This window comes from Cherax quadricarinatus, chromosome 18, assembly GCF_038502225.1.
Source record: "Cherax quadricarinatus isolate ZL_2023a chromosome 18, ASM3850222v1, whole genome shotgun sequence".
NCBI classification, from domain to species: domain Eukaryota; kingdom Metazoa; phylum Arthropoda; class Malacostraca; order Decapoda; family Parastacidae; genus Cherax; species Cherax quadricarinatus.
The window spans coordinates 29,704,478-29,719,552 of record NC_091309.1 but is presented as its reverse complement, the minus strand read 5'-3'; the positions used below and the strand labels follow the sequence as shown (position 1 = coordinate 29,719,552).

General features: G+C 39.1%; 1 protein-coding gene across 4 annotated transcripts in view; it reads left to right on the top strand.

Annotated features, from left to right (window-relative positions):
* Positions 1-13,695, top strand: part of mio (GATOR complex protein mio) — a 229,792-nt gene extending 216,097 nt beyond the window's left edge. For all 4 annotated transcript variants that reach the window (XR_011392157.1, XM_070086366.1, XM_070086367.1 and 1 more), the window contains one exon: positions 781-13,695. Coding sequence is in view for 3 of the 4 variants with exons in the window: in XM_070086366.1 (XP_069942467.1) it covers positions 781-883 (103 nt within the window). In the remaining variant the exon portion in view is untranslated. The remainder of the gene's footprint in view (positions 1-780) is intronic.
* Positions 13,696-15,075: the final 1,380 nt, after the last annotated feature.

Genomic DNA, 15,075 nt, shown 5'->3' with positions numbered 1-15,075 from the left:
AGTGGTGCACTGTGGAGTCTGTGGAGAAAAAGAACTTTATCCATGAAAGCAAAGAGGGAAATGTATGAGAGTATAGTTATACCAATGCTCTTGTATTGGTATGAGGCATGGGTTGTGAATGTTGCAACAAGGAGAAGGCTGAAGGCAGTGGAGATGCCATGTCTGAGAGCAATGTGTGGTGTGAATATAATGCAAAGAATCCATAGTTTGGAGATTAGGAGGGGGTGTGGGATTACCAAAACTATTATCCAGAGGGCTGAGGAGGGGTTATTGAGATGGTTTGGACATGTAGAGAGGATGCAACAAAATAGAATGACTTTGAGAGTGTATAAATCTGCAGTGGAAGGAAGGCAGGGTAGGGGTCGGCCTAGGAAAGGTTGGAGGAAAGGGGTAAAGGAGGTTTTGTGTGCGAAGGGCTTGGACTTTCATCAAGCGTGTGTGAGGATGTTAGATAGGAGCGAATGGAGACAAATGGTTTATAGGACTTGATGTGCTGTTAGAGTGTAAGCAAGGTAATATTTACGAAGGGATTCAGGGAGTCCGGCACGCCGGACTTGATTCCTGGAGATGGGAAATACAGTGCCGGCACTCTGAAGGAGGGGTGTTAATGTTGCAGTTTTATAACTGTCATGTAAGCATGCCTCTGGCAAAACAGTGATGAAGTGAATGATGAAAGTTTTTCTTTTTCTGCCTTGGTGGAAAACGGCTGATGTGTTAATAAAAAAAAATACATGATTTTTGTAACTATCCAAGTAATCCTCTTGTTTATTTTATTTTCAGGGAGCATACAGAATGTCCTGTCACCTCTTGCAACTGCAAGTGTATGTCATTAGATACGGTAAATAAAGTAGCATCCTCCTCGGTGTCTGTCATGGCCAAATAGTCATACCATTCTCATATTGGTCATGTATGTTTTGGTGCTAAATTTAATTTATGAAATATGTTGATTTATGATTATGACAAACTTATTGGAATATTGTCTTTCAACAGCACATAAAAATAAAAATAGTTGTGGTGCATGGGAAGTGAGAGATTTTAAATTAATGTAAAGAGTTAGGAGTAATCATTTTGTTTACCTTACCCAAGACATGTTAAACATTGCAGTAGACACCAGTTAATTCACAGTTTTAAACTCCTGAACTCACCATGTTTTAGACAATCATTAATTATACAGGTACTGTACTTAGACATATATAATGGAAAAGGGATTAAGGTCCTGAAACAACCTTCAACTCTCTCTCCACACTAAAGAGATCACTGTTGGGCCTAAGAAAACCTAGTGATTTTATATTACTTGAATCTGTCTAGGAAACCTTTAAAAGAGGCAGTAATTATTCTGTGGCACAGAGGCCTGGTAGATTTCATTGTATTTATTCTACCTTTTAAATGTTAATCCACTGTAGAAAGGAATTCTCATAGCTTGTGTTTGTCCTCAAAGTAATCAAAACCCTTTAATTTTCTAAATAACTGGGCTTCCTCACCTCTTTACTCTGTGTTATTCCTCTTTGTTTGTTTTTTTCAAATCTGTATAGGTTTCCTTCTCTTTATGTGGTTTTGTATTGTGTGAATTCACTTAGGTTCTGATCCTATTTCCACCAGGAATTTTCTATGTGTGATATAGATCTTATGCAGTCACCAAAGCCCATCATCACTTGATTTTTTTTACACTGTAACTCCTGCCTTGGCGGGAGACAGTCGTTGAGTTGAAAAAAACTCTAAATTTCTCAAAACTGGTTTATAATGATATGAGAGGGAATGATTAGAAAGAAAGAAAGAAATCAGATTTCTAAACAAGTCAGATTAGGAAATGGAAATATCCATTGAACATCTTTTGAATGAAATACAGTATGTAGTACCTTGACTTACGAGTTTAATTCGTTCTTTGACCGAGCTTGTAACTCAGTTTGCTCATATATCAAATCAGTTTTCCTCACTGAAATTAATCAAAATGCTATTAATCCATTCCAGCCCCCCCACTCCACCAAAAAAAAAAAAAAAATTTTTATGGGTTTTTAAATAAGAAAATGTATTTATAAATAAAAAATGATTTTTGCCTTTTTCTTCATGTCCCAGCAATGTTTTAGAAATGCTGGATTATATATGAAACTCCTTGAAGATGAGTGTCACTCCACTGCTGACAGTGCAGCGGTGGAGTGACATTTGATGATCGTGCACTGCCTTGGCTTTATTTTTCACTGTTACACATAAACATGTCTCTGTTTCTTTCTGTCTATCTGTCTGTTTCTGTCTGTCTAGCTCTATGTTTATCTCTGTCTCTGCTTATCTGTCTTTGTCTTCCTGTCTCTCTACTTGTCTCTCTGTCTCAGAGAGAGAGCCGCTCATGAACCAACGGGTATTACGCACAATGCAGTTGGTCATGTCTGATTCCTGAACAAGTGAAAATGTGTATTACTTGCCAGTCATGCTTATTATGCCTTATATCTACAAGCACAGTATAGCACTTCGTCTGGATTTTTTGGGTTATCCTAGGTAATTTACACTATGTATAACTGTATTTATGTGTACTTATGGGTCTGGACTAAATTGCTTCACTAAACAGGAAGTTCAAACCTAATTCGTCGGATATTTCTAATGGCTGTTGAATATCCACATTTTTAGAGATTTTAGCCATGGCTCTGGTGATCACATTAAGGGGGAATAAATCTAGCCCTGCCTCAGAAGCTTCTAATGCATAATTTATATCGCAGGGATTATCTAAAACCAGAGGCTCTTTGGGTATCTCCAATTGAACAATTTCATTCCCGATTAATAGATCTCTGCCAGCAATTGGGAAAGGTTTATCTGAAAGTCCCACATTGATCCAGCCTACATATCCAGGCAGTTCTACATAAATCCTTACAATGGGGACCTTTATTATTGTGCCTCCGTATGCCTCTAATAATACGTCCAGCCGGGGTTCGTTACTACTAGGTAACTTTACAAGGTTTGATCTTAACAAAGAGAGATAGCTGCCAGTATCTCGAAAGGTCGTGATGTTTACTAACCTCTCTTTACAGAGTCCGAACTTCCCTTTGGAAAAGTAGGGTTCCATAGCTGCTCGGACCTTTTCTTCTGAAGTACTATCGTGGTAAAGTCATCTATTAGACGGTCTGCTAGACGAGGCCTGTAAACGTAAAGATTCATCATCCAGGGTTTTATACTTCTGAGAGGAATTTATTACCTGAGTAGGATATCTCCCTCTTGGTTGGGTTTTATCTTCCCGCTGTTTATGTCAACACTGGAACTGCCTATGCCCCCAACTTATTACAAAAAAGGCACAGTGGTAATTGATCTTTAGGGTAATGCCTGGAAAAAGAGCCATTTGTCACCTGTTTTTTTTCTGAAAACACCTTCAAAGGTTTGACAGCTGGAGCTTTCCTAGTAGTCAATCTTGAACTAAAACCTTGGGAGGCAAATTTCTTTTCCAGGGCCTTAGCCATTTCTACGGTTATAGCATGTGAAATTTCAAAATGATCTGCGTGGGCAGCAGTATCTAACAAGTTAGTAGTAGGAAATGTCAAAAGATATGTATGAATCCTCTCCGGGAAATATTTAAAAAGGTCTTCATGTAATATCAGCTGGGAAAGTGACTCTACTGAGGAGGCTCCTGTGGCCCTACGCCAACGCTCAAAAGCCAAGAGCTTTTCTCTAGCAAAGTCCACCCAAGATTGCTGAGGATATTTCCTCAGAGTTCTAAACATCTTTAAGTAACTAACAGGTAACAGGTCATAGGCTTTCAAAAGACAATCTTTTACCTGAGTATAATCAGAATATTGTTCAAAAGGTAAGTCTGCAGTTATGGTTTGGGCTTTTCCTATTAACGATGAATGTATTAAAGCAGCCCAATATTTAGGAGGCCATTGCATCACTTTCGCCTGATTTTCGAATGCCTCAAAAAATGAATCTACATTATCTTCAGTAAATTTAGGCATTAAAGAGGCTGCTTTACTAAGGTTGAAAGAAGGGATTGTATGCTTATTACTCGATTCTCTTTTCTTTCTCAGTACTTCCCGTTCATAAAGCAAAGATTCGCGTTCAAAATTCTCCCTTTTTAGTTTTATCTGGGCTTCTACAAAGGAGGTTTGAGGCGATAAAATACGTTCCAGACGTTCGAAATTCTCCTTTGATCGAGTAGTAGTCAGAAGAGCTAAAGAGATTTGAAGTGCAACCTGTTCATCATCCAATAGGACTTTCTCTTGTTCCATTTCTAAAACATCTGTAAAGGGTTTACCTGGAACTGTTTCCTTAGCCTGATGGACTTCTGTTCCCCATTTAGTCCTTGGAGAGGGAATTGGTGTTGTTGTAGCAGCGTCATCTTTCCGAGTATCGGGAAGTTGATGTCCATCATCTCCATAGGGGCTGTTAGCGTCATAGTTCCGGCCTCGGGTGTCTGTAGTAAAGAATTCAAAAGAGGAATATCTACTTCTCCGTTCTCAGTCTCTGGATCCTGCTCATCTAGAAAAAGGACATTCTGTATCATACATCTGACTGTCTGGGCAGTAAAATGCCTGTCATATTTTATGCCCAAGCTTCGTGCTAATTGCCAACAAGACTGAAGCTTCAATTTCTGTAATCTCTCCCTTGTTATTTCTTCAAACCTCTCTGCCATTTCTGCATTCATTTCAAATAACTTTCAATGGTATGCTCCTGGACACAGGCCCCCACTTGTTACACTCCATGGGTTGTAACCACTCAGTTTCCTTCTGGTTAGAGCATAACAACATTGGTCAGAGAGGTTGGGGTAATAATAGTAATCCTCCGGAAATCTTATTTTAATGAAGTATATTTATAGTGCAACATAAAGCCAATAATAATAATATACGAATTATCGTATATAAGTTAAGAATGCTTGTTTGTTATATATTGTCCGAAATATATATATACATATGTATAAGACTTTCATAACACATGATTAGGATGAGATCCTAGACATAACATATATATACAGAGATTACTTTAGTGAATAGGGTTTTATTTCCCAATGGGAAGCAGTCAGAATACAACAGAATAAGTCCAGGCCGGATAATCAACCTTAGCCAGTTACCAGAGACGAGCAGGAGTATTCTCGTTGGCTGCTACTTCTTCATTGCTCGTCCCTCAACCTTGAGCATACAGGTCAGGTGGGTCACGTGATGTGACTCACCCACACTCGGTAGAGTAGTTGACCAAAAGGGGGGGAGAAGGGGGGGTATGACCATTGAACACCACAGCTTAGCCATACACTAGTACACAGAGTGGCAGGCATGTTGCTATACCTTCAATTTAACTAATCATGGCCATGTACATAAATAATAATAATAAGAATAAGCCTTAATAATACAAGGACGTTCATTTCCAATTTAGCTATTAAAGGAAATGACTGCAATGTAATATTAAAGAAAGGTTAAGAATAGGGGCATGACACACACAAACATGTCTCTCTTTCTGTCTATCTGTCTGTCTGTTTCTGTCTGTCTATTTGTCTGTTTAGCTCTATGTTTATCTTTGTCTCTGCTTATCTGTCTTTGTCTTCCTGTCTCTCTGTCTCAGAGAGAGAGCCGCTCATGAACCAACGGGTATTACGCACAATGCAGTCGGTTATGTCTGATTCCTGAACAAGTGAAAATGTGTATTACTTGCCAGTCATGCTTATTATGCCTTATATCTACAAGCACAGTATAGCACTTTGTCTGGATTTTTTGGGTTATCCTAGGTAATTTACACTATGTTTAACTGTATTTATGTGTACCTGTGAGATAGAGATAGACAGAGACAGAGATAGAGGCACAGAGACATAGAGGCAGAGATAGATACAGACAGACTGAAGGAGATACAGACAGCCAAAGCAAATCAGCCAGCCAATCAGCCACTGGCCAACCACCTGGCCACCCATCCAGCCGGCCTGCCGAACATGTATTACACGTTCCAGAATTGTTTCTCTTTACTTAGGGCATACATTATATAACATTCTAGCAAGATGACACTACCAGTGGTATCAAAATTGAAAGGATGTTACACATTGGTTATTATCGAGGTTTTTGATATTTCCTCTCTCCTGTGAGTGGCAGCATATCTGAAGCTTGCTCATAACTCGGATTTTGGCTCACAGCTCAAAGTAAAAAATCGACCGAGCAGTGGCTCGTAACTCGGAAAACTCGTAAGTTGGGGCACTCATAAGTCAAGGTACCACTGTACTATGGTTGATTTTTCAACCTGAGTGTCTTGCACCTAGTCCAAAGAATATGGACACCGACCATACTAAGCTGGGTTGTGCAGGCACAAAGTCAGGACTAGGAGTGGAGAAGGGTAGGAAAGAGTAGTAGCGATTTTTGTATGTACACGTTCATAATGTGTACACTTCAGACCAGATGAAGACAGGCTAGTTAGTTGGTGGTGGAGGGAGGGTAAAAAGGAGGATTAAAAATAAATTTAGGATTTAATTTTTCTCAGTTATTTCATGACCAGGTTCATTTATTTTTGGTATATGGCTATTTGGCACCTATCAGGTTAAAATAAGTAAAGAATTGTGGGATGTTTTTTTCCAGTATTGTATTGTCCGACATACTTTTTTTTTTCCTTCAAATGACCATTTGATCATGTGTGATAAACAACAATTTTTTTTTTTGGTAAGCATTAGTCTTTCCTTTTCATATGGACACAATATTGATGGTTCTTCCCATGGGGAGAGGAAGGATTTGTGTAAGATAGAGCAGTGAAAAAAGATTGTGGGTAGACAGGAAAAGAGAAGTAAGAAAAATGAAGTGACCTGGCAACTTCAGATGGATTTTAACCTTCAAAGTGTTTCCAACGTATGCCATGCAGGGATCAGTCCATGTCCACTGTACATTGCATGTTGTATGTCTTCAAATATGCTGCATGTTGCTATTTTAGGTCTCAGCTCAACTGTTTGAGTTGAGACTTACCACCTTCTCACACCTGAGAAAAAAATCTTGAACCAAGCAGGTCCATGCACTACATCATGGGAAACACTCTGTCAGTAGCACCTATAAACAACAAACAGGATCTGTTGTGCCACCACCGGCTTCCCTGTGAGCAAACAGGGTATGGAATTGGCAGGAAGATACACTATTTGTTCTAAATTTATTACAATTTCATGATGCTAATAATGGAATTCAGCTTAATACACTTACATAGATTTAACCAAGGATAATTAAATAAAGTCAAACACTGTGACTTTCATGTTTTGAGGAGTGCTTCACCCTGAAACAATTGTGTTATCATATGATTTTTCTTGTAAATAGTGTTATAAAACAACTGTCAAAAGAAATATGAAAAAATATTTAATTGTATTAATTTACATTATATACCGCAAATGGGGCTCTGGAGCACTTAGTGCTCCAGAGTATTGCTTATAATTATACTAATAATTTGGAGTGTTAAGCATTTCCATGTTTCCAGTTCTATAACACCTTGAAATACACCTGTTATCCTAACAAAGCAATGTACATAGTCTTAACCCTTTCAGGGTCCGTGCCGTAGATCTACGGCTTTACGTTCAGGGTCCAAACTGTAGATCTATGCCATGAGCTCAGCTCACTCTGATAAGCTGTGAGCAGTAAATTTGGCCCTAGATATGAGAGAATACATCTATGTGGTATGTGTGCACCACATAAAACATCCTGCAGCACACAGTGCATAATGAGAGAAAAAAACTGAGACTGTAATTTTTTATTAACCCCTTCAGGGTCCAAGGCCAAATTCTGAAGTGGTGCTCCAGTGTCCAAGAAATTTTGAAAAAAAAAATTATTTTTTCTTACAGAATTAAAGAGTATATTTTTGTGAAGGTAATAAGACAAAAAAAAAAAATTCTGATCAGTACTTACTGAGATACAGTGCCGAGAAGTTGACCCCAAATGACGTGGTGGCAGCAACATCAACATTTTCCACATACGTGCATTACTTTAACGTTTTTTGTAGTTTTTTCTTTTCTTTTCTAATTTTTTTTTTCTTTTCCTACTAACACTTTGGGCCTGAGAGACCAATACTGTATATAATGTATATACACCTACCATCCGACTTACGACCTGCTCGACTTACGACCACTCGACTTACGACCGTGTTTTTTATGCCAAATTTCTGGGAAATAAACAACTATTTGTGTTGTACACAGTGTTTGTCCTAAACCTTACAGTATAAAATACAGTACTAACAACATAAAAAGTAAAGTAAAACATGAAATACCAAAATAAAACAATAAAATAGTCATTACAAAAATGTTTTGTTGATATTCAGTAGTAAAGTTCGAGTTACGACCATTTCGACTTACGACCGGTTTCTCGGAACCGAACTCGGTCGTAAGTCAGATGGTAGGTGTATATAAACTCACTGTATTGAACACAATAACTGCACTAAAGTTATTATCATATTATTGTTTACCACTGTTGTTTATTACAATAAACATGCACAAATCTTGTATAATACTAATGTTCTATCATATATTTACATATTTACAATCACTGGACATGGTTTTAGAACTGCTGGAGCTTGTGGAACTCATTGAAACAAAGCACCATGCACAGAGGCACATTACATTCCTCACACATAAACCGAGTGTCTTTGCGTCTTTGTTGCTGTCGTTTTGTTTGTGCACAGACGATGCATCTCTTCTGAGCAAATTTCTTCTGAGTTGAAGGAAGCTGTATTATGAAATGATCACCTTCCCTCCTCAAACGCTTGGGTATATCCTGAGGAGTTCGAGGACCTTGTTGTATAGCAGGTGTTGTCACCTGGTACTTCATTACGAGTTGTCTGACAACAGACAAACAAAATTCACCATATGGTGGTCTCTTGCCAGTCTTCATTTGGTACATATTATATGCATTGAGCATCAAAGTGTCCATGAGATGGAAGAAAAGTTTCATGTACCACTTGTAACTCTTACGAACACAATCAACAAAACCAATCTGCATGTCACATTTGTCAACCAAGCGCATATTTTGTGTATAATCAATCACTGTCACTGGTTTTCGAATACGTTCATTAGTCACGATCAACTTTGCCACTGTCTTGCATTTCATTACGGTGAATGGTTGTCAACAATGTGACATCTCGTTTGTCATGCCACCTTAATGCCATGATGTCATTGGCAGTAAACACCTGCACGTCATCACCACGAGCACCTGCGTTGAGCCTGGGCATATGTTTACGATTAGAACGCATTGTGCCACACACATCTGTCTTGTTCACTCGCAAGAAATCACTGAGTAATGGGCTTGTGTACCAGTTATCGGTATATAATGTATGCCCCTTACCAAGATAAGGTGCCATCATGCTTCTCACTACGTCACCTGAGATACCCAATAACATCTTGGTATCTTTCAATGTTTTACTTCCCGTGTATACAACAATATCCAATACCAGGCCACTGTCACAGTCACAGAGTACAAACAGTTTTATACCAAAGCGTTTCCTCTTGCTCGGTATATACTGCTTGAATGACAGTCTACCTTTGAACAAAATCAAGGACTCGTCAATTACAAGATTCTTGAATGGATAAAAGTACATGCTGAACTTTTGTTTGAGATACATAAAAAGATTTCTAATCTTGTATAACCTGTCACTTCTGTCAGGCCTGGTTTTGTCAGAGAAGTGCAACATACGTAACAGTAAGATAAACCTGTTCACTGGGATGATTTCACTGAAGACCGGGGTAGAAATTAGCCAATCTGTGGGCCAGTATGCTTTTATATTATGCTTATAGACATGAGGCATAAGCATTATTGTTGCAAAAAGCAAATACATTTCTGCAACAGTCGTCTCTTTCCACCGGTGTAGTCTTGACTGTGGTGATATGATCGTATTTGCCATGGTGTACTCAAAATACTTATTACTTTCCCTGACAATAGTTTCCATCAATGGCTGGTCAAAGATTAGTTCAAAGAATTCCAGTTTATTTGCAGTGTTTCCAAGGGGACAAGTTAGTAGAATTTCACTTTCAGAGTCATCAAAGTGGTGGGGCTTGGGAACAAAATTGGGATTTTGCTGCCAATCCCAGATACGGTTTGCTGGTGGATACTGGACATCATAGGCTGGTTGTGCGGGTAGTTGCGGTGGGCTGGTGGCTGACGCTCCGCTTTGTCCTTGAACTGCGGAGTCAGCAGCATGGGTCCCAGCCTGGGCTGGCGAGTCATGCATGGCCGTGGCACTGCCATCACCACTACCACCATCTACTGATGCCTGTGGTCTATCCATGCCAAGTGTAGCCACATCATCCTCACTATCACTACCTATACCTGGTGTAGGGCCACGGGATGTACTTCGTCCCCTGGGCATGGCATAGGGTACACTACCCGAGCGCATGCGGCGGCATACATACCGACGCGTCACTGGTGAATAGGTTTCCTCTCTATCACTACTCGAATGATCGTCAAGAGCAATAAAATCACAATCCACGTCACTATCATTATCATTACTGAAGTCAGAGGCCTGGCCACGCGAAAATAATAGTTTTCTCTTGCGTTGAGGTACAACTGACCATGACTGACGAGTGCCCACACCAGAGGTAGAAGGTTGAGGATCGTCAGGGTTTTCTGCACTATTATCGATATCCTGGTCATTCCTTTCGGTCACTAACTGATCAAAGCCTAAGAATTCGTCTTCATTTCCACTTCCATCACTGTCAGAACTATCAGATAGGAAGAGGAGAGTCCCAATTCTCCTTGGAGTGAGAGCTGCCTTGCGACGAGGCATAGTGAACAAGGGTAACTGAGCCAGCGTTCCCACAATGCTATGCGGGCGCCTAGATTTTTTGTTTATGATGCACACCCACCACGCAGACCAGTTCTCTCACATGTAGGCCTATGAGCGTTTTCGCGCTAAATTTGACGGCACTAGAATTTTGGCATAGATCTACAGTTTGGACACTCAACATGAAGCCGTAGATCTACGGAACGGACCCTGAAATGGTTAAAACAGCGAGTTCGCAGTGTTCTTTCGTATGTTTTTTATAGTTGTATTTGCAATTTCTTGGTCTTATTTAATAGAATGAAAGATATACTACAGAAATAGAGATGATTTTGATTGGTTTTAATACTGGAAATGGCTTGAAATTGAGCTCAAAGTAGCAGAAATGTTAAATTTTGCCGATGTTCAAGAGTAAACAAATGACTTCACAAGTCTAATACATGACAGCTGGTGGGTCTAATATACATTCACAAATGTGGTGATATTATTTATACAATTATTACAGTATTGCATAATAGTAAATCTTCTATTTTTTGGTTTGAATAAAAATTCATTATGTGAATAAAAAATCAAAATGGAATTCATTAGTAAAGCCTGAAAACATAACTAATGAACAGAGGAAATGTTAGTTTACTGCCAGGAATGCCTGCATTGTTTATTCTGGACCATATTTTGAAATTGGAATATTTTGAACTCTGCATTAAATTGGCCAAATTACCAATTTCCGGTCACTTCATTTTGTTGAAACAGTTGACTTGGCAATTTCTTGTGCTCAATCGATAGAATAGAAGTAATTCTAGTGAAATAGCTAAGAATTTGGTTGACTGGAATACTGTAATTGGCCTAAAATGAGAGTCAAAGTTCGTATAATCGCTGATGCATAAATATCGCCGACACATCAAAATTCGTGAGAGCATAATTTCGCCAATTTTCCATCAAATTTCGTAATTTTTGTTTTATTACCTTCAGAAAAAGATTCTCTACCATTTCATAGGGAGACTACTCTCTCCCTTCTTCGCATTGGCCATACTCGTCTTACTCATGGATATCTCATGGAGAGGCGCCCTGCTCCTCTCTGTGAGAATTGCCAAGTTCCATTATCAGTCAGCCACATTCTGTTGGACTGCTCACTTTATCAATGAGCACGCACAATTTACCTCTGTCGTCGTCTTCGCTCTGCTGCTCTCTCTCTACCTTCCCTTCTCTCTGATGGACCCACCTTTCATCCAGACTCTCTCATTGACTTTTTGACAACAACCGACTTACTTCACAAATTCTGATACCTTCAGCCCTTTCTACTTCAATCTCTTGCTACCCTCTACCCCCGTACTATCCCCTGCCCCGCTGTTTTCTGTAACCTACTGATCATCCCTCCTCCCTTCTGCCATCCAATACCCTCGCTTCCTTCCCTACCCTGCAGCACTGTATAGCCCTTGTAGCTTAGCGCTTCTTTTTGATTATAATAATAATAATACCATTTCATAAGAAAAAATAACAAAATTATTTTTTGAAAATTCTTGGACCCTGGTGCACACTTTGAAATTTGGCCTCTGGACCCTGAAAAGGTTAAATATACTCTCTCCTCACTTAACAACGTACTCATTTACTGATGACTCAGACTTATGACAGGCTCTCTGACCAGTATGCATACCTAAATAATGTATATTACAGCTGATTTCCTCTATTCTGTTTATTTCAGTAGTATACAGTACACTACTGTATAAACATTTAAAAATATACCAGAAATGTTATAAATGGTGCAGAGGTGACATTAAAACAATATCAAAGATGGTTGACACAAGCCCACTATGATTATAATATGCTCCTCACTTAGCGACGAATTCATTTACCGACGAGGTCTCAGGAACGGAACTCTGTCATTGAGTGAGGAGAGGCTGTACAGTGGTACCTCGGTATACGTCCTTAATTCGTTCCAGGACCTTAGACTTGTACCAAACAGGACGTATACCAAATGAATTTTCCCCTAAGAAATATAGGGAAAATGATTAATCCGCCCATGAAAAAAATTCCTATTGTTATTGGCATATTATACATTGACAGGGTTGTATAAAATAATTTAAACACTTCTTAATACTAAAATATATAATTTAAACACTGCTTAATACTAAAATACATACATACATAAATACAAACGAATTAGAAATAAATGAAAATTTAACCTCACTTTTACTTTGCTGAAAAGAATCTAGTGCCTACTAGGATAGTGCTGAGAAGGAAGGAGGAGGAAATGTTATTGTTTGGAAGGAGAGTCCCCTTTTCTTTTCTCTCTCTCTTCTCTATTTGGACCTGGTTGAAGCTCACCAGGTTTGACTTTTACTAAAAATCACTGAATGGTAGCAATGGGCATACTGACATTAGTGGGCAGTCATGGCTTTGTCTCGAGAGAGAGGTAAGCATGGGTAGCATGCAGTGTCATGACTCATTTTGAACCATGCAAGTTCTAGCACACGAGTCGTATTTCAAACAAGGGTCGTATGCCAAGCAAAAATTTTCATGTCCAAACAGGATATATACCAAGTTGGACTTATTCTAAAGCAGACGTATACTGAGGTACCATTGTATTAGAAAAAAAAACTAAAAGCAGTTATAATGTGGCATAAATAAATTGGAAACATAAATACCTCACCAAAATACCAGTGTGCATGCTGTCATATGCATTTGTGCTGATGTTGCCGAGAAGTGATTATGTTTTTGCCAACTTCAACACACCAAAAAAGTGCTTCTTCAGTCTGTAAGAAAAAATTATTCAAAATTCTAGGGAAGTTTTATTCCCAGGTCTGCCACAGTTTAAGGGTTAAGTGGTTTTGTCATATGGTGACAAGTATGATTTTGTTTACTAAGTTCAACATTAATCAATAAATGTGAAATTTGCAAAGTCTCAAAACAAATCTGTATTTTTACATGTTATATTGGGTTTGCTTTAAATACCATGTTCCGGAAATACATCTTTTGCATAAAGCAAAGGAGACATATACTTTCATTTCTACCCATCTCATGACCTACTTCAGCAGTTGCACCACCATTAGACATAGTCTGAAGCTGCCACTTTCTGCTCAATTTTCTAAAAAAAATTTCTCTTCACACTGGGAGCACCAGACTACTGGTGTTAGACTTATGATATGCAGGGAGGTATGATAAATACAGGACATGTGCAACACTGGATATCATTACCAGTGAAAAGTTTTGCCTGTGCTGCAGGCTTCGTCTGTAGAATATGAGGATGAATTGCAATTTTAGAAGCAGCAGACAAAGTGGGTGGTAGTTTTAGATAATCATTCCTCAACCTTTGCAAAAGATAATAATCAGTCTCTTAGTTTGCTATGCTCAGTCTGATGGACTGATCACTTCCAACACTATTTCACATACTGTTTCCAGGATTGTACTTCATCCCTGGTGAAACTTGCAGTGGAGGTGAAGCATTTCATTAATAAAGATATCTAGTGCTGCACATGTATCTTACTCAACTTTTTAATATTGTGTATCATTTATAATACTGTATATTGCAGGGAGGTATGTACTCTAACTATGCACTATACCAAGTATGTCAAATATGAAACCAAAAATGAACCAGTGGGGAAAAAACAGAAACAAACACAAACACACACACACACACACACACACACACACACACACACACACATATATTCACTCACTCTCTCTCTGTCTCTTTCTCAATCTTTTTTTACACAGGGTTTGACAAGGTTAAGGATGACTGGTTTTATTGACAAGCTATTTACAGCTTAAGGATTCCTAACTTTATTGGCAAGCTAAGACCTGTTACCTACATCAGCTCATTTGAAAGCATTTTTATTGTTATGAGACATACAAGTAGGGAACAGGATGAAGTTGGAGCCATCTGTGCGCCAGCATTTTCATTTGATCAACTGATGTTATCTCGTTGACATCATTATGCTTTACGAATGTGTTCCATACTCGAGTCATCCAGGGTATATATGATCTCAGATGGAGTGATGTTCTGGAGAAGGGTACAGCCAGAGTGAAGTTGCTGCTTTCTGCCCGTCTTGTGGCATAAAAGCTTGTTTCACGCTGTCCTCGAAGTGGATCCAGGTGTGGTACTTTGAAAATATTGGCCTTGTACATAACAGTAAGGCCACCCACATCCCTCCTGTCTTGAAGGCTCTGCTGAAATGACTGATCTATCCAGTATGGGTCCAGGCGAGAGATGAGACGTCTTGCTCTGTTCTCCACCCTGTCAAGCAGTCGCAGATGAGAGGGGGGGCAGGCAAACCAAGGAAGTGGGGCATACTCAAGGTGTGAGCGTACCTGTGCCTCGTACAGAATCTTGCAACCCCTACTGTCAAGCAGATGCGGGATACGGCGAAGTGCTGTAAGCTTCCTGGCTGCCTTGTT